The sequence below is a fragment of the Mizuhopecten yessoensis genome, unplaced genomic scaffold (assembly GCF_002113885.1).
Source record: "Mizuhopecten yessoensis strain PY_sf001 unplaced genomic scaffold, ASM211388v2 scaffold9311, whole genome shotgun sequence".
Lineage (NCBI taxonomy): Eukaryota > Metazoa > Mollusca > Bivalvia > Pectinida > Pectinidae > Mizuhopecten > Mizuhopecten yessoensis.
In genome coordinates this window covers 211,073-230,033 of record NW_018407984.1, presented here as the reverse complement: position 1 = coordinate 230,033, position 18,961 = coordinate 211,073, and the positions used below count along the sequence as shown (strand labels likewise).

At 37.5% G+C, this 18,961-nt stretch overlaps 1 protein-coding gene across 3 annotated transcripts; it reads left to right on the top strand.

Annotated features, from left to right (window-relative positions):
• The first annotated feature begins 4,290 nt into the window (after positions 1–4,290).
• On the top strand, positions 4,291–18,308 carry LOC110457808. 3 transcript variants are annotated; one of them, XM_021509234.1, is made up of 9 exons: positions 4,291–4,638; positions 8,478–8,684; positions 9,548–10,477; positions 10,562–10,758; positions 11,200–11,367; positions 12,986–13,151; positions 14,058–14,507; positions 15,271–15,403; positions 16,100–18,308. In XM_021509234.1, the coding sequence occupies exons 2-9, from the start codon at positions 8,495–8,497 to the stop codon at positions 16,695–16,697; spliced, it is 2,832 nt and encodes a 943-aa protein (XP_021364909.1). In that variant the 5' UTR covers positions 4,291–4,638; positions 8,478–8,494; the 3' UTR covers positions 16,698–18,308. The 3 variants fall into 3 exon arrangements, with proteins under 3 accessions (XP_021364909.1, XP_021364907.1, XP_021364908.1); XM_021509232.1 differs by having other exon boundaries at positions 9,548–10,758; XM_021509233.1 differs by lacking the exon at positions 4,291–4,638 and adding an exon at positions 4,979–5,103 and having other exon boundaries at positions 9,548–10,758.
• Positions 18,309–18,961: the final 653 nt, after the last annotated feature.

Below are 18,961 nucleotides of genomic sequence, written 5' to 3'. Positions count from 1 at the left end.
AAATTGATGCTTTATTTAAACAGGTGTAGTATGAGGTTCCATTTTCCTGATACATTTTCATGTACATATCATCAGAATTGGAATAAAACAGAGAGCAGCTTCAGATATCATGATTCCTGTTTAGTGTTTAGTGAATGATTCCTGTTCAGTGGTTAATGAATTGGGTGTTTCAATAAATTGATCGGTTTAATCATATAGGTTCTGAGTGTTAAGTTGCATCACTTTTAGTGGGATCAAGTTTCAAAACGCTTTAGGTTAACAACTTCAAATCGAGTGTAAAGTTGCACAACTTCTAGTGAGGTAAACTTTCAAAATGCCACAGGTTATCAACTTCAAATGTATAGATTATGAGTGTGATGTTGAATAACTTCTACGGATGATTATTTTTTCTAATTGCTTTAGGTTAACTAGATGTGAACCATCTACTATACAAAGTGGTGTGTGTGCTGATTATGAAATCCTATTACTGTTCATCAAATATTAATCTTATATCTTTTACATCAATTGTGATACTTTATTATAAGTTATATAGTTTTATTTCTATTGTATAAACAAAGTACCTCAAAGGGATTTAGTTTGAATAAAACTATGTTACGAAAAGTCTTTTAGCTGAATTATATAAACTATTCTTAGTGTTTGTTGTACTTCTTTGAATAAACTCTAATGTGTGCTATGTTAAAAATGTTTCCACATATTGAAGTTATAAATGAATATCTGTGACATTATATGAACTTTTAAAAGTAAGAAAACTTAATTTTACATTATCAACTCTCATTTTTAAAAAACCAAATCCTAAACCTACTTTTTGTCAATATTTAAAAAAAAAAAAAAAAAATGAAAAGCTTAACTTATTTTCATTAATGTTTAATAGAATATTGTGTATATATTGTTGATTAGAAAAGTTTTTTAATTGGGCATACTATGAAACATAAACATTGTCGTATCTACTAGTCCTAGCCTTTGGCTATGGTGATGATTGAACTCACACATTTGTAAATTTTATCTCTCACCTGATCTACATATGTCGCATTCAGCGGTCATCTGGATTTGTTAAAATATAAAACTATTGATAAAAAGCATGTTCGTTTACACACAATTTAATGATTTAAATATACATACTGACGAAATGTTCACGTTTACAATATAATAAAGACAAGACAGACAATCAGTCAACATTTTAATAACAATACATGGGTTAACGAATACATACTCGAGCTGTTGTCTTAAAAGTCTCCACATAAATTAATAAAAAATGATAGTCGTTATGGTTTTATGAAGCGACTTTCTAACCGGTGCATAGATTGAATGATTTCATTAATCCTCTTTCTGCGCCGCATTTTTTTTTAGTTCCCTACTTCTCCATTCTGAGCTAGACACATTTGAAATATAATCGTTTCTGATTTCATTGTGAATTTTCCATCGATTCACTTCCTCTATAAAATGTCTTATAACATCATTTTCAAATGATTGTTGATACAAGTAAAAAGCATACACAAAATTAAATATACACGTGTCATATGGGTGCGTGTAGATGATACCAATGGGCCAAGGGAGGCAACTGTAATTACAATCTGTATAGGGAGGATCTGGGAGGATCTGACACCGGTATTATACCCCTACTTCTAGGTCAATTTTTTTTTTATAAATGTATTCATTATTAGATATTCAATTGTTCTTCAAGACTTAACAATTCCTCTGTACTTTCGTATCTTTGAATGTTCTTTGTCGCTTAAAACTGGAGAAAAAGCAATATGTACTGCGTAATGTAATCATTATCCTAATTGTATATTTACATACAATGTATCGCTGTTAAAATTAGCATCAATTCTTGAGTAAGACCTTTGATTCTTTTGAATGCATGTATTGACAAACACTAGTCTAAAAAATTGTGTAAATCAACATTTTTTAAATTTTCGTTCTTATACTCATATCAGTACTTTACGATACCATCTGAGGAAAACAAACAAAAAGACCGGTAGTTAATGCTAACAGTTATTTTTGACTCCATACAGCCACTAATTTGACACCTTCTTCTAATTTCTTGAGGCAATCCAACAGATCAATAAAAATGTTTTTAACATTGCTATTAACAAGTGCCACTAGATCAGTTAAAATTCTGAAATGTCCATCATGTATGATCTTAAATTATTCAAAAGCCACTCATGTTGTTGTCCAGTTCATATAAGAAAAGAAAGAGATAAGTTGTATGGGTCTTGAAACCTCTGCTGACCCTCTTCATTACAATTGGTACGACTGCCCAGCATGTAGCGTCATGATCACTTTTTAACAGAATGATTTACAAATCAGAATATTTCGATAAAAAAAATATCCCTTGAAAAATGGAATGGAGTAATAGCAGATACAGCTAAGAAAAGAAAGTGGAAGGAAAAATTAAATTGCAGTACAAAATATCTCAATATGGACGGCAGAGCGATTTCTGTTATATATATATAGTGATTTAATAACGCCAATACTTGATTTGCATGTATTTCTGAGGTGCTTTGAAAACAACGAAGCAGGGTAGATCCACTGCGGCAGGGTTCAATATGGGGTTAGGGCAACTTAGGGGAGACCAGGGCAACTTAGGGGAGACCGGGGCAACTTAGGGGAGACCGCGGCAACTTAGGGGAGACAAGGGCAACTTAGGGGAGACAAGGGCAACTTAGGGGAGCCCAGGGCAACTTAGGGGGGCCCGGGGCAACTTAGGGGGGGCCAGGGCAACTTAGGGGCGACCAGGGCAACTTAGGGGGGCCCGGGGCAACTTAGGGGAGACAAGGGCAACTTAGGGGAGACCGCGGCAACTTAGGGGAGACAAGGGCAACTTAGGGGAGCCCAGGGCAACTTAGGGGCGACCGGGGCAACTTAGGGGGGGCCAGGGCAACTTAGGGGGGCCCGGGGCAACTTAGGGGAGACCAAGGCAACTTAGGGGAGACCAGGGCAACTTAGGGGAGACCAGGGAAAGTTTGGCCCTCAGGTAACTTCGGCCACTCCTGACGTTTTTGGTCTTGAGCAAATATTTACAACTTTGAGGATCTTATGGAAAAAATTGCGGACAAACTATAATTTTAGATTACTTAAAGGGACAAAAATATTTTTTGGGAGTGTAGAAAAAATCATTACCTCACTTTCTGGTTGTGCAAACTTTCTGTAAACCGAAATGCTACTTATTAATGCCATACGTGTAACAAACCGACAGCTTCACATGATGGTAAATAAAAGTCAATCATTGAGTTTCGTATTACTATATGATATACAGATTTCTTAAAATATCAATTTGGGGCAGGTTCGTCACATGACACCGGGGCACTAGGTTCGGCCCATGCCATACACGGGAAGCCGTGAAATATTTATGCCGTCATACTTATGCTTATTCCAATGTGGGCCGAACTTACCACGACAGCTTCACATGATGGTATATACATGTATAAGTCAAGCATTGAGTTTCGTATTGCTATGATATACAGATTTCTTAAAATATCGATTTGGGGCCTTACCCAAAGGGGTGCACATTAGGCCGTTCACTCTTCCGACAGTAAAGAGTTAAATAACACTTCAATAGGACATATGCATGTTTGCCCTTCTGTTATGGTTTTATAAAGGGCATGGAATTTCTCTTCCGAATGGTGTAAATACACATCAATTTTAACAAATGCTATGGGCCAAACTTGCCCCTGTCTTCCCAATATTTTGAAAGAAAATCCTACAGGCTGGCAGGGGTTTAGGGAGGGATGATGACTCCTTAGATACCCCACCCCCTACTATTTATATATATATATATATATATATATAGAACGGTACCTCCATTAATCATACAAGGATTGGTTTCTAGCTATTTTACCGACTGTAAATAAAATGAAACAGTTAAATTATGCAGAAAACTGTATTTTCATGTGTGCCCGCTGACTAGGTCTCACCTATTTCATTTTATTTCAATTGAGTTTATGAGCAATGGTTAAGAGGTAGGCAGATGATATTTCCCCCCCTAGCTAAATGCATCTTTTGTTTTATTGAGTAAAATATGATATTCCAGTAACCAGAAAATCAGAAACATTAATATCAGAAACATTAATATTTTTCTATAATTTTTTTCGATTTACAGTTTCTCACGTTAACGTGTTAAATGACACATCATCATCATCATCATCATCATCATCATCATCATTTAGCATTATCATCATCATCATCATCATCATCTTCATCTTCATCATCTTCATCTTCATCGTCGTCGTCGTCGTCATCATCATCATCATCATCATATCATCATCATCATCATCACCATCATCATCATCATCATCAATCATCATCATCTTCCTGGACAGGAATTAAGTCCTTGTGGAGTGTGTTACCAGACATAACTGTTACATGATTCATTACAACGGTCATGGTTTTGTAGTCCTATCATTAGTAAGTCCCCACATGGATACCACTAAAGAGAGAAACAGAGAGGGCGTTGATGTCGTTGTTTATCAAACGCGCGACAGACCGCGTTGTGATCTTACTCGCTTCGACATTGAGGCGATCCAGCTCGCATGCACGCAAGTCACCGACGGTCACTTTGTGAAATAAGAAAAAAAATAAGGAGCCGCAAAGAAACTTCCACCCCTGTCAAGTTTCCTCAGAGATATACTGCATAGTCTGGTAAATACTGAAATCCCCTATTCATAATTCAACTACAGCAGGCCTTCCTCTTCGCGGTTTCTCCTTCACTATTTCCCCACCTCCTTACTGAATCTCAGAGGCTGATGAACTCTTTGGAAATCATCGACAATGATCTAAAATCGAACAACTTTAATTGGGTTAATTCTGTTTTGTATAATACCCTAAAATACACGAAATTGGATGAATATTGCGGGTAATATCTTATCATTCGGAAACCCTCGGATATTTTCACTTAAGTTAAAGTCAGCAATATCCTGTCTGACAACAAGGAAACAACTTTCAATGTATTCCTCTTTAAAATTGCAGTTATGATCTGATCAGTATTTTCAATGAGGCCTAATGCTGTACTCTCGGTCAACACGTCGGCGTCCCACCTGAAAACTTTTAATATTTTTCTTTTGATTGCATCAAAATCTATGCTGTAGATCTATGTAGATAGCGGAGGTAATTATTTTAACATTGCTGCTGCAGTTCTAGGATTTGAACCCATGGGGGACCTACTGTTTACTAGTCTTATGCTCTACTAAATGACGTAGAAAAATTCTCCGTAGCTTAGTCTGTAGGATGTGGCTACTTTTTTACCAGGATGTCATACTCCTCCAGACAAATAAACGTGTCCATAATTTTCGAGCCCTGGATCAAAGCAACCTTTTGAAAATATAGCCGAGTATTTTTGTAAATATTTTCTGGGTCCCTACTGTACATAATTGATATCAACCTAGCTAGAAGAGGTCCTTCAAGGAAATTAGGTGGTTATATTGGAATCGTCATGTCTGACCATCCAGAATATTAATAAATAAATAAATATACAACATTTGATATAGCGCTGTATCTAGCTAACATAAGCCATTCTAAAGCCCTTTACAGTACATAGATATACAATTCTATATAGTCAATACAATTAGCATATATATATATATTATTCAATACAATATTGAGGAATTCGCCGGAGCTGCCTTATCAGGCGCTAACTACTAGTCCTATGCCACCTGGCTAATATCTCCCTATGTGTATGTGCTGGAGATGTATTGTGTTCTGTTTGTAGTAGGACCGTGCTTCCAACGGTATCATTTATAGTGCCACCTCACTTGAATGCTACAGCACAGATACCGCATCACCCACCCCAGACCATTTTATATTCCACCTGGGTTGTTGGAGTTGTGTGGGCAGGAGAAAAACCCTTTCTCTGAATATTCCATGCGTACGGCGACTTCAGGGTTCAACCCCCGGCCGCCGCCACTCGACCAATCTGCCCATTGTGTCAAGTATATTCCTGAAGGGATTTCTCTCAAATTTAGCATTGCATATACTTCTTTCCTATGGTATATAAAGTTGTGCACTTGCGCTCTTCATTAAATTTGGACAAAATTTCTTAGAGTTATGCCCCTTATTGTATAATTTCTCATCCAGAATATATTGTGTCAAGTGTATCTTTTAAAGCTGTCCTGTAGTATCTCATACTTGATAACTTGCCTTTTATGTGATGTTCGGCCTCAATATTCCAGGAGTTACGTTCACTTCGCTCTCTGCACCCCTCTGTGCTCAAATATTTTATTGTGTCGGCCACAAGGTGGTGAACACTGAGTCTTCAATTTTGCTATGACATATTCTGGGGTGCAGAAAGCGTAACCCCTGGAGTACAGAGGATGTCTGATGTTGTGCCCTTCCGTATGTTGTCAAATTTGGACAAATTTTCTAAGAGTTATACCCCTTTTCATATTACTTCTGTCCAGAAAAACGTATGTAATATGTTCATTGATATACACTGAAAGCAATTTTGTCTGCACAACTCCTCCTACAGCTGAATTTCATTTAACTTCACTGATGTAATCCACACTCTCTGAAGTTGATGTGCACCTGCGATTAAATTTTGATCTGGCAGGTTATGTGGGAGTTATATGCTCCATTTTACGAAAGTTAGCCAAAAATCTGTATGGGGACAATTATAGTTTGCAAGTACATTATGGGATTGTGGGGTATCAAGTCAAAAAGTAGGTCACTGTGGCCTATTGTTTGACCTTTCACCTCAGCCTTTGAAAAATGTTGTCCTGGGCATAATTTCTATACTCTTTCACCTGGTCCAACCTGATTTGGTATGCAAGTTCATCTTGGGATGTCGGATTGTAGAGTACTAAAGAAGGTTACTGCATCCTATAATTTGACCTTAACCTTTGAAAGGTTTTGTCTGTGGCATATCTTCTTTACTATTTACCTGTAAGCTAGAGTAACCAGATTTGGGATGCAAATATCTTCTTGGGATGGTGAAGTGCAAATTACAAGAAGTATGTTACTGCGACCTATGCTTCGACCTTTAACCTAAACCGTTTGAAACAGTTTGTCTCAGCATATCTTCTATGCTATTTCACCTGGAGTAGCCAGATTTGGGATGTAAATATCTTCCTGGGATGGTGAAGTGCAAATTACAAGAAGTATGTTACTGCGACCTATGCTTCGACCTTTAACCTCAACCTTTTGAAACAGTTTGTCTAAGCATATCTTCTATGCTATTTCACCTGGAGTAATAAGATTTGGTTTAGTTTGGTTAAATTTTGTTTAACGTCCTATTAACAGCTAAGGTTATTGAAGGTCGTGCCTCCATGTGTGTAATGTATGCGTGCTTGCGTGTGTGTATGCAGGAGACAGGGTATATTGGTGTGCTTGCCTCCTTGTGAAAATGCGGATCTGATGCTGACTTTATAGTGCTATCTCACTGAAATGCCATGCCAAAGGCGCCAAGCACAGTATTCCACCCGGTCACATTATATTGACAACGAGTGAACCAATTGTTGCCATTCCCCTTAATGCTGAACATTAAGCAGGGAATAACAACTACCATTTTAAGGACTTTTGTATATGTCCCGGCCTGGGGCAGAACCCATTGCCTTCTTTACCTGGGCGAACATTCAACATTCAAGCCAAAATGGCAAAAGTGGAGTAACAAGATTTGATATGCATGTACATCATGGGATGAGGGAATGTTGAATACAAAAAGTAGGTCACTGTGACCTGTGTTTTTGTCTTTGACCTCAACCTTTGAGAAAGTTTGTTGGGGCCTATAGCTATCTTTTATTAATTTTTCTGGACTAACCAAATTTGATTATATGCAAATATGCTTTGGCTGGGGGAGTACATGAACTTTGTCACTGAAACCTATATCCTAAAATACGTGTGCAGCTCAGTAAATAAGGAAACCATTACTGGTGGGGGACTATTGATTGCTTTAATTTCAATACTTTGCCTTGGTTAGCCTTTGGCTTACAGTTCTGGTTTATTTTGAAGGGGGGTTTTAGTTAGCATTTGGTTTACAGTTCTAGTTATGTTTTCAATACATCTACTAGAGATTGAACCCTGAACCTCTGTTTACCTGTTTGATGCTCTACTGAATCATGAATGAGCAAATTCTCTAGTGTTCCAACTTCACAGACCCATGATTCAGTGACAAGTATTGTAGTGATGGAGCACTTAATGGTGGTCTATAAAATCAATTTTCTTCCTACATTATTACAAACATTTTCTGAATAACATATTCACAAGCACTAAATATGCAATTATGATTTCTTGGTAAATATCTGGTCAATAAAAGGATTGGAAATAATTTGAAATCTATATATCACATAGACCGTTTATCTATGGTGTCTTACATTCCAGATTCTAAGACTGAGAATTCTCCCAAGTTGGTAGAAAGTGGCTAGTACATTGTTATAGCAGCAGAAATCACTGCAGCTAAGTTAAGGTGATCAAATATTGTTAGAAGAATTGTCCTTGAATGAAATTTTGTTATGAATGTTATGCAACCCATTTGGTGTCTTGTTATACAGGAATGTAAACTGACAAGATGAGCACAAAGCCGCCACAGACTCGACACAAGGTGTTCCCACCCCAACGTATGCACACGAGGTCAAGGTCAAATGTCAACACAGACGCTATAATAGGTTCAACGATTGTCAGATCCGACACCACTGTAAGTCCACAGTCTACACAGAGAGAAGAGAAAGGGACAGATCAGGACACAAAAGACAGACAAAGTAAGATACATATAGTACCGGTAATCATATATATAGAGGTGGAATGTTATTAGGCCAGAAATAAATGTTTTTTCTTTCCTGACCAACCAAATTTTTACCTCAAATCATACTCTTTTAACAGGCTATCCGGTTTGTTTAGATAAAAAAAAAATGATCCACTTTCAAAGTACAAGTTATGTGTATTTGAATTATTATAATGATTTCTACACAATCATGAGGTGTAGCAGGCTATTATCCAAGTTGATTGTATGATGGTAAATGGGTAACTTACCTGCTATAATTAAGGGAATGATTTCCCCTCTTTCATAAAATTTCCCTGAAAAGTTTAACAACAAACAAAGAAAATGCAAAATGCTGACATGACTGTATTATCATTATCAATATTTTAACAAAGTCTTTTTGTTTAAATATTGAGGTATATTCTCTTGTTGTGATTTTAGTAAACTAAAGAGAAACTTACAATACTTATTTACCATCTAACATGCTCATTTAAAGTACAAAGACATTTCCCTCTATTTTCAATAAAAAGGCTCTTGATTGGGAAAAAAAAAATATTCCCTGTGTAGAGTCCTAATATTTGTCCTATAGATTTCTGGGATGGAGAGCTATCAATTGTATTGAATTTAATGACCTTGACCCCATGTCAAAGTCACAATGGAGAAAAATTAATGATAATTAAGTAGGAAAAATAAGTGAGCTATCAATGAAACCCAATGGGCCTCTTGTTTCCAATAGAATGATATTTTGTAGATAAAAACCTTAAAATATAGTCAAAATGTAGGTGTTATCTGCAAACATGATCTAGGCCAGATATGAGTGTAGTTTTAGCAACACCTTTGACTACATATTTTTGTTTTGTACAGGTAAGCTGATTACCTGTGATACCTGTGGAAATCTCTTCGAAACCTTGGGCGGGCTAAGGAGACACCAGGTCACTCATATAAAGAAACAAATCTACAAGTGTGCAAAATGTCAGCAGGATTTCACACTTAAAGTTGAACTGTCACGGCACATGCAGACACATGTTAGTACCTATACAGGGGACAGTGATTCTATTTCTGTACACCAAGTGGAGACAAATCTAGTATCCCTGCTAAAAGGTCCTCCTCAAGTAGACAGGTTGCAAGATTTTCAAGATAACCTTAACATAAAGGAATCCATTACAATTCAAAAACTTGGGGACACAAATTCTGTATCTGAATTTCAACTTGACCAACAGAGTAAGGGTAATATTTCTGAAACCAAGAATCTCGCACAAGGAACAGAAAACATGGAAGAGGTTTGTCATGCAGAACAAGAATCCATCATAGCCGAGGGCAAATCTGACCTACTTTTAGAACAGGTTATAGAGCATTGTTTAGCTGCAGATGAAATTCAAGCTTCAGAAGTTACTGTAAAAGAGTTAGGACAAATCCAGCCATCATCTACCCTTGGTCCAATCCAGCCATCATCTACCCTTGGTCCTGTTGGTAAGAACCAAGAATTGACTAACATTGTCACAGCCGAGAATGAGACATATGTTACCGTAGAACATGATAACGATATCACAGATCTACTTCTCCAAGATGACTGTTTCAAAGCTTCCAACCAACAAACTTTATGTTCTTCAAATTCTCAGAGAGAAAATCAGAAAGCCACTTCTATGGACATCAAATCCAGCACTTCACTCTTGTCCATCGGGCAATCGGACATGGTGGTGAGGGGCAACACTGCTAAGTTAGTAAATTACAGTAAAGAGTTGGTCACCAGTGGTCAAACTGTCAACACAACCGTTCATAGTAACTTGACCAGTGGTCAAACTGTCAATACAACCGCTCATAGTAACATGACCAGTGGTCAAACTGTCAATACAACCATTCATAGTAACTTGACCAGTGGTCAAACTGTCAATACAACCGCTCATAGTAACATGACCAGTGGGGTCACGACAATAGGTCATTTAAAGGCAGCACCTAGTGTGCCAAATCAACTTGGTGAAGAAAGTGCAAAGCTGGCTCAGCTGTCTGACAAACATGTTAGTATTAAGTCTCATTTCTCGAAGGAAGACATCGACAAGGAAGTCACTGATGATCCAGTAAGTAGGAACAGACTTGTGTTCAGATAATAACTGCAAAAAGGACAGGTCTGAATAAATATTCTTCTGAGATAAACTTAGTATAGTGCTATTCTTGCAATACTGGCAGATATTACAATACCTTTCATGTGATATAAGAGATATATATTTTATATTGAAACAATTAACATAACAATATATTTCCTATGGTTCACATACATACATATCACAATGTCATTTCAAAGATAAGATACACATCACTCTGAAAGAAGAAGTATTTTAGTCTAGAATGTAAAAACAGAAAAAAGTTAAGTTACAATATGAAAATATATACATCCGCTATAGATAGAGAGGTCTGAGAACTCTCTGGTTATGTTGACTGGTAACATTTCCTTTTGTCCAGCAAGTATACTACTAATTAGTTTCAATGTCATACTAAGGTCATAGCTTTGCTTAACCTAGGTCCTTGGTTTGGTATCTGGACTTGTCAAGTTCTGTCCTGATTTGAGTGAAACTGATTACACAGAAGTGGCCAAGGTGACCGGTGTCACGGTCATCATGCTGGACAAACAGAAAATCGTCGTCCATGGTTCCTGGAAAGCTCTGAACCGGGCCTACGCAATGATAGAGGTAAGATGAGAAATTTTTCACCTTTAGGAATTATTTCACTCTTTTATAGGTCCTGGTCCATAAAATGAGAAGGACCTGTTCTCTATCCCAATGACTGTTTCCAATTTGTAAATTCCTACTCAAAAGAAAGATAACAAATGTCTTGTCTGGTCATTTTTGTTTACAGTATCATGTATGACAAAAGTAAGTTTGTACTTAATTTAGGGACTGTAATTTTACTCCGTAGATAAATCATTTTATTAGCTCACCTTGCATGAAGTGCCTGTGAGCTCATGGTATGGTGTGCTGTCCTTCGTCTGTTTGTCATCTGTCGTCCGTTGTCCATCAACTTTTTCTTTAAATGACTTCTTCTTAAGAACTTGAGGACCTAGTGCCATGATATTTGGTTAGTAGGTACCTGGGACGGAGTGCTATAAGAATTCCTCAAATAAATGAACGTTACTTACTTTCAAGGTTGCAGGGGTCAAGTATATAAAAATCTTGAAAGAAATTCTTCTTAATTTCCAGGAGGCCCAGAGTGCTGATACTTGGCATGGAACGCTATACATTTGCTCAAATAAATGACATTGGCCTTCTTTCAAGACCACGGGGGTAAAATGTGTTAAAACCCCTTGAACAACTTTTTCTAAATAACCAGAGGACCTAGAGTACAGATATTGTACATGGGACAGAGTACTATATTGTTGTTCTCCAGTTAATGACCTTGACCTACTTTCAAAGCGACTGTGGTCAAATGTATAAAAATAACTTCTTCTGAATAATCAGGAGATAATGATATTTGGCCAGTAGGTACCTTGGGTGTAGTGCTATGAACATTTCTCAAATGGATGACCTTGACTTATGTTGAAGGTCACAGAGGTTGAATATATTATAACCTTTGAAAGACTTCTAAATTACTAAGATACATATGGTGATGATATTTCGCCAGTAGCATGCTGTGATGTGGGGGTATTAACTGTCCTCAAATAATTGACCTTAACCTACTTCCAAGGTCACAGGCATCAAATATGCAAAAACCTTTAAGAAACTTCTTCCTAAAAACGAAGAGTGCCATTAAAGAAATGACAACTTACTTAACTAAATTTAGTATGAAATATCCTTGGACCAAGAGGACTCAACGTTGCTTAATGGAGAGTCTGGCTCTCCAAAGTGAAGCATGATGGGGCTCAAAAGAGGTTCCCAGAGAACAATCTTTAAATTTCTCCTTCAGTACAGATAAAGTGATCTCAATTATTTAGTCTGGAACATTCTTCAGCCGAGATACCTCAATATGTTGAAATATTTGCAAAATTACTTTTATTGAGAAGATACAGGCCTCTTGTTTTATTTTCATCATTTTCATGCTAAATGGAATATCTTTGGCCAAACTTTTGTGCTCTTTTATCATGAATGAAAAAACACAATATATATCATTGCAAAGCGACTTTAACTGTAACATCATTTCGGTGTTATTTAAGCTATGAATGTTGCCGGGCTTTACTAAGTTTCTGCACACACCAAAGCATAAAATGTACATTGCTTGATGTCAGATATGTAGCAAGAATTTAAGAGAAAAAGGAAAACGTATAAATGAAAAATATTCCATTGATTACTGATGAGGTGTAGGCTTTCATTTCAGAATTTACAGGTGGAGGCCAAAAAGGAAAGAGAATGTGTTACAGTGACTTCCCCTATGGAGTGTGTTACATTAAGCTCCCCAGTGGAATGTGTTGAAGTTACCTCCCCTGCAGACTGTGTCATGGTTGCGTCCCCTCTAGAATCTAGTGAAGATCAACTCAAACAAAGTAAGACATTCGAGTAATTAGAAATTTGTGGCAGTGCAATGCATTATACAATTATGGACTTAAGTTTCGGTCTATCCCTGGCTTGACATTCATTAGCAGGTGACAGTGAATATTGTCAACCCGAGAAAACCATTGTCACCCGAGGCAAAGCCGAGGGTGACAATGGGTTTTCTCGGGTTGACAATATTCACTGCCATCTGCTAATGTCTCATGGCAATATCACCTGCGCCCCTTAAAACCAATGTATTTTCAGAGGGTGACAGATTTTTGTTTAATTTTCTCCCAACCAATCAAATAGCTAGAAATTCACTTGAGGTGTAACAAATACAAAATAACATACACAAAAATTGAATTTCAGATTCAATTCATGTGATATTTAATTTCAAGTAAATATTGTTTGCACAATCGACATCATCAATATTCACATAGTTCAGAATTTGATGAGATAATTCATTTGTAGTTGAATTCAGCTGTGTGATTGGTAACAGAATTACAGACTGGCTGGGGAATTACCTAGGCCTATTTTTAGTAGCGGTCTGCAACACTTTTCTATTTATAGGTCGAGGTCTGTAACGCTTTTCTTTTCAAAGAACGAGGTCTGGAACAGATGATTTGATTGCAATTGGCTGTTAATCAATGTCTTGGAAATTACCCAGGTCTATTTTTAGTAGCGGTCTGTAACACTTTTCTATTTATAGGTCGAGGTTTGTAACACTTTTCTATTCATAGAACGAGGTCTGTAACATATTTACAGACTCGTCACATGACGTTGCTCCTACAATCAGGGCTGGGAATTAGCACCAGTCATATAATAAAAGATGTTAAAGACTTTTTTCCCCGTTTTTGGTGTTATTTTCAAAGAGAGCAAACATGTTTGTTATTTATACATCCATGTATTTGTTTAAGATGGAGTAGAATCCGGTTTGATGGTTGCTGATGATTCTGACCCTGACGTTGCCATAGAAACCAGTAATTCTGTGGACTTGGATAACTTAACCCCTATTTCTATGATGGAACCAGACACATTCCTGTGTGACAAGTGTTCCAAGCTGTTCTGGAGCAGGCGTTCCCTCCAGGAACACATCGCCTTACGACACAGTGAACACAAGTGTAAAATGTGTAACAAAGTTTTCAGTGAACGTCGATATCTGCAGACACATCTCAAGAGACATGCAAATGTTCGTAACTACACATGTTCAATCTGTGGGTGGAAGTTTATGGAGCGTTTCAAGATGAAGTTACACATGGAGTCTCACAAGGAACGGAAGGATCGTCGTCTACCGTACAAATGTACAATGTGTGGTAATCAGTTTTATAACCGGGCCAGTTGGAGCGACCACCTCAACACACATACAGGTATATCCTCATTTTGTCCTAATATTTATGATTTTTTGAAGGAATAAAAAACAAAAATGAACCGAGTTCTATCAAATGGATAATTTAAAAAAAAAAAAGTAAATGAAACTGAATTGCTGATGTGTTGGTTTTGCTCCAATCTTACTGAGGTTAAGTTGGCTTCATGAAAGGTTGGTTGTCAATTCTTCACACGTCTCAAATAATTATCATTTATCAGAGGTATGTTTGATGTTCAAGTCAACTGAATAACATCGAAATAGTTTTAATACTTCTTTAGTACTTCTTTCCACATTGAAGCTTTATGTGATGACTACATGTACCTATCAGGCGAGTTGGACTTGTATTCACTTAAGGTCTGATGGGTTGGGGGTCATATTCTATATTAATGTGTAGAAAACACTTGCAGTGGAACAATTGTATAAATTCAGCCATGTGTACATGAATTGCTAAGCAGGATTGAATAGTCTAAATTCTCTGTAGGAATCAACACGTGAATGAGTGAGAAATTCACAGAACTAGACTAGGTAGCTCACTAGATGATTTGAGCATTCATATGTGAACAGACATCTTTCATTGCATTTCCCATCCTGTTACTGGCTATAGGAGTATATACTGTAAACCAATTTACTGCTCTACTCATCCTGTTACTGGCTATAGGAGTATATACTGTTAACCAATTTACTGCTCTACTCATCATGTTACTGGCTATAGGGGTATATACTGTAAACCAATTTACTGCTCTACTCATGACTTCCTGTTTCAGGTAACCGTCCATATTCCTGTATGCTGTGCAGTAATTCCTTTGCACATCGTATTGGACTGAAGCGACACATGGTGACACATTTAAAGGACAAACCCTACAAGTGCGGCCAGTGCGGACGAAGTTTCTCCTTCAGGTAGGAAAAAAAGATAAGTCCCCAAGAAACATTTTTATGACATAGTAAGTTCCCTGCTTCTGGTCAATATTTCATTTAAAATCCCTGCCCAAAAAAGCAGGAGCAATTTTGGCTTGATTTGATATGGAGCATTTCGTTAGCATGGTTAGTCAATATTGTATAAATGACAGCTTTGACTCCCTTGAATCAAAATAGGGAAATGAGGCACACTTCTATAAGAATATTCCTTTTGTATGAGGGATTTCAACCTAATTTGAACAATTCTTGGGCCAAGGGATTGAAAAAAAGTATGCTATTTGGTTATCCTCAGGGATGGAAGGGTGTGGGAAATAGAGGTAAATCTTAAAAAGGCAACTAGTGTATGTATAAAAGGATTTTGAATTTCCTTTTTATGAATTAAATTTTGCAAAATTGAAGGGTGGGCTACCATATGAGCAGAGGAGCAAGGCTCAATAGGAAAATGGATGGAGGTTTTTTAAACACACCTACTTAAATATATCTTGATATCTTTGATTTAAATCTGGTAGAAACTATAGGGATTTTGTATAAATGGAGGGTGTGTCCTTTTTGAGGCAGTTACGATTGGATATAATGTCACCCCTTCACTTAAATGAAGGTCTCCCCTACAGGTATAAGATTTGGCTACATGTGTTTTTTATTCAGATAGTGGTAGTTGATTTTCTTTTATATATACAGGAGTAAACTAACAGACCACATGACCATGCACACTGGGATTAGCAAGCACAGATGTTCACATTGTGGGAGGATATTCACAGCGTCATCGTCACTGCGGCGCCACATGGAGCAGTGTACCAGCCCCACTAAGCCTCCAGGACCTAAGGTCAGCGAGGAGACTACGACAATGGAGATGACTGTTGATGTGATTCAGGCTACAGACACTGATACTATCTACATGTGTGGCATATGTGCAGAAACATTTGACTCGCTAGTCAAGGCAGAAAAACATACAATTGATCATGAACAGGGAGTTACCACTACAGTAGGAGATGACACTGTCGTGCTTCAGGACAATCAACAGGTTGTCATCACAGACAATGTCACTATAATCAGTGAACAGATTAGTTACACACCAGTCAGTGAACCTGTCATAGCAACAGAGGGGTTGCTGAACTGTAGTCATAGTAACACACCAGTCAGTGAACCAGTCATAGCAACAGAGGAGTTACTGAACTGTAGTCGTAGTAACACAAGTCAGTGCACCACAGTCATAGCAACAGAGGGGTTACTGAACTGTAGTCATCGTAACACACCAGTCAGTGAACCACAGTCATAGCAACAGAGGAGTTACTGAACTGTAGTCATCGTTACACACCAGTCAGTGAACCACAGTCATAGCAACAGAGGGGTTACTGAACTGTAGTCATAGTAACACACAAGTCAGTGAACCACAGTCATAGCAACAGAGTTACTGAACTGTAGTCATAGTAACACAATTCAGTGATCTTCAGGCGTAGCAACGTAACATTTACTGAAGTGTAGTCATAGTAACACACAAGTCAATGAATCAGTCATAGCAACAGAGGAGTTACTGAACTGTAGTCATAGTAACACACAAGTCAGTGAACCACAGTCATAGCAACAGCGTTACTGAACTGTAGTCATAGTAACACACAAGTCAGTGAACCAGTCGTAGCAACAGAGGGGTTACTACTGAACTGTAGTCATAGTAACACAATTCAGTGATCTTCAGGCGTAGCAACGTAACATTTACTGAAGTGTAGTCATAGTAACACACAATTCAGTGAACCACAGTCATAGCAACATAAGATTTTCTGAACTGTAGTCATAGTAACACACAAGTCAGTGAATCAGTAACAGCAACAGAGGAGCCTGTAAACTCAACTGAAGTCAAAACCCAAAATATGTTGAACCAGTCATAGCAACAAAGAAGTCAATGAACCATAGTCATAGCAACACAAAAAATATTGATCTTGCCTTAACATCAGAGTCTATGAACCATAGGTATAGCACTAGAGTCAGACCGGAATGTGTCGTCTGTCCTATTCACCCATGACAATACCCCCCTCCAAATCAATGTAAACAACACATATATGCCGGTAGCCTGTTCTTACACGATAGAGCAGACGTTTATTCAAAATGCATGATATCTCACTTGTGACACTTGTGTACAAAAAATTCAAATTATTACTCCTCCATGGCATCTGGACAATGATACATTCATTACATTATATAATTACAGGGAACCATCTCCCCCGACATCCAGGGTTAAAAACCAGAGATAAAACTTAATAAGTCACAAAAGCTCTGGGAAACCTTGTGATATCCTTCATCATCTGTGAAAACAAATCCAATACTGATATTAACATACCTTTACCAAACAAAAATTTACTTAAATCAACCGTATTCTTAGGCGTCAGGCTAAAATGCCTTCTGTCCTATTCGAACCAACCACGTATTAATCCACCCTGCCACACTTAAATCTTGTGCTCCTTACCTTTCACGGACCAATTCAATCACTATGCTCTCCCCCTTTCGCCGGAGTATTTCACTATGAATATTCGTTACTCTCAGGCCTCATGCCTGAATGAAACCTATAACTATTAGGAAATGAAACATACAGACAATTATTAACTGCTATACTATGTAACGCAGTAAAATTTTATTTACCTGTGGGTTGGAATAAATCTGGTTTTATTATATTAATGTACTGTAAACAATGCCCAGTGGACTTTATTTACAAGTCTCGCGGAAGGTCATGGATCTACAGCTGAACTAGTTACAAGTACTTGCTAAAATAAATTACTGTAAAATATATAACTCATAATAATGTTTGATTTGATATGATAAAAGACTTATTTTTTAATATCTAATATATTGATATAACTGTAGGTTATTGTTCATTGTTCATTAAATTGTTGCTGTTTGTTAACATTAATAAATTCATTATGTTTTAATGTCAAACAATGGATTATAATATTTCATGCATCCACCATGAAATAGGGTTTGGATGTTTGCTGCCTTTGTCTGTCACACAGCGAGATCCTCATCCTAGCACCTTCATGTCAATGTTTAGGGTTTAATGTCCTCGTAACAGATCAGGTTATATCGAGACTTGTGCCTAGAGAGACGTAACAGATCAGGTTATATCGAGACTTGTGCCTAGAGAGACATAACAGATCAGGTTATATCGAGACTTGTGCCTAGAGAGACATAACAGATCAGGTTATATCGAGACTTGTGCCTAGAGAGACATAACAGATCAGGTTATATCGAGACTTGTGCCTAGAGAGACATAACAGATCAGGTTATATCGAGACTTGTGCCTAGAGAGACATAACAGATCAGGTTATATCGAGACTTGTGCCTAGAGAGACATAACAGATCAGGTTATATCGAGACTTGTGCCTAGAGAGACATAACAGATCAGGTTATATCGAGACTTGTGCCTAGAGAGACATAACAGATCAGGTTATATCGAGACTTGTGCCTAGAGAGACATAACAGATCAGGTTATATCGAGACTTGTGCCTAGAGAGACATAACAGATCAGGTTATATCGAGACTTGTGCCTAGAGA

Bases quoted from the DNA above. Each gene is read 5' to 3' on its own strand.
- LOC110457808 (XM_021509232.1), top strand. From the start codon at position 8,495: ATGAGCACAAAGCCGCCACAGACTCGACACAAGGTGTTCCCACCCCAA. The intron at 8,685-9,547 runs GTAAGATACATA...TGTTTTGTACAG, and splicing joins GGACACAAAAGACAGACAAA to GTAAGCTGATTACCTGTGAT. The intron at 13,152-14,057 runs GTAAGACATTCG...TATTTGTTTAAG, and splicing joins TGAAGATCAACTCAAACAAA to ATGGAGTAGAATCCGGTTTG.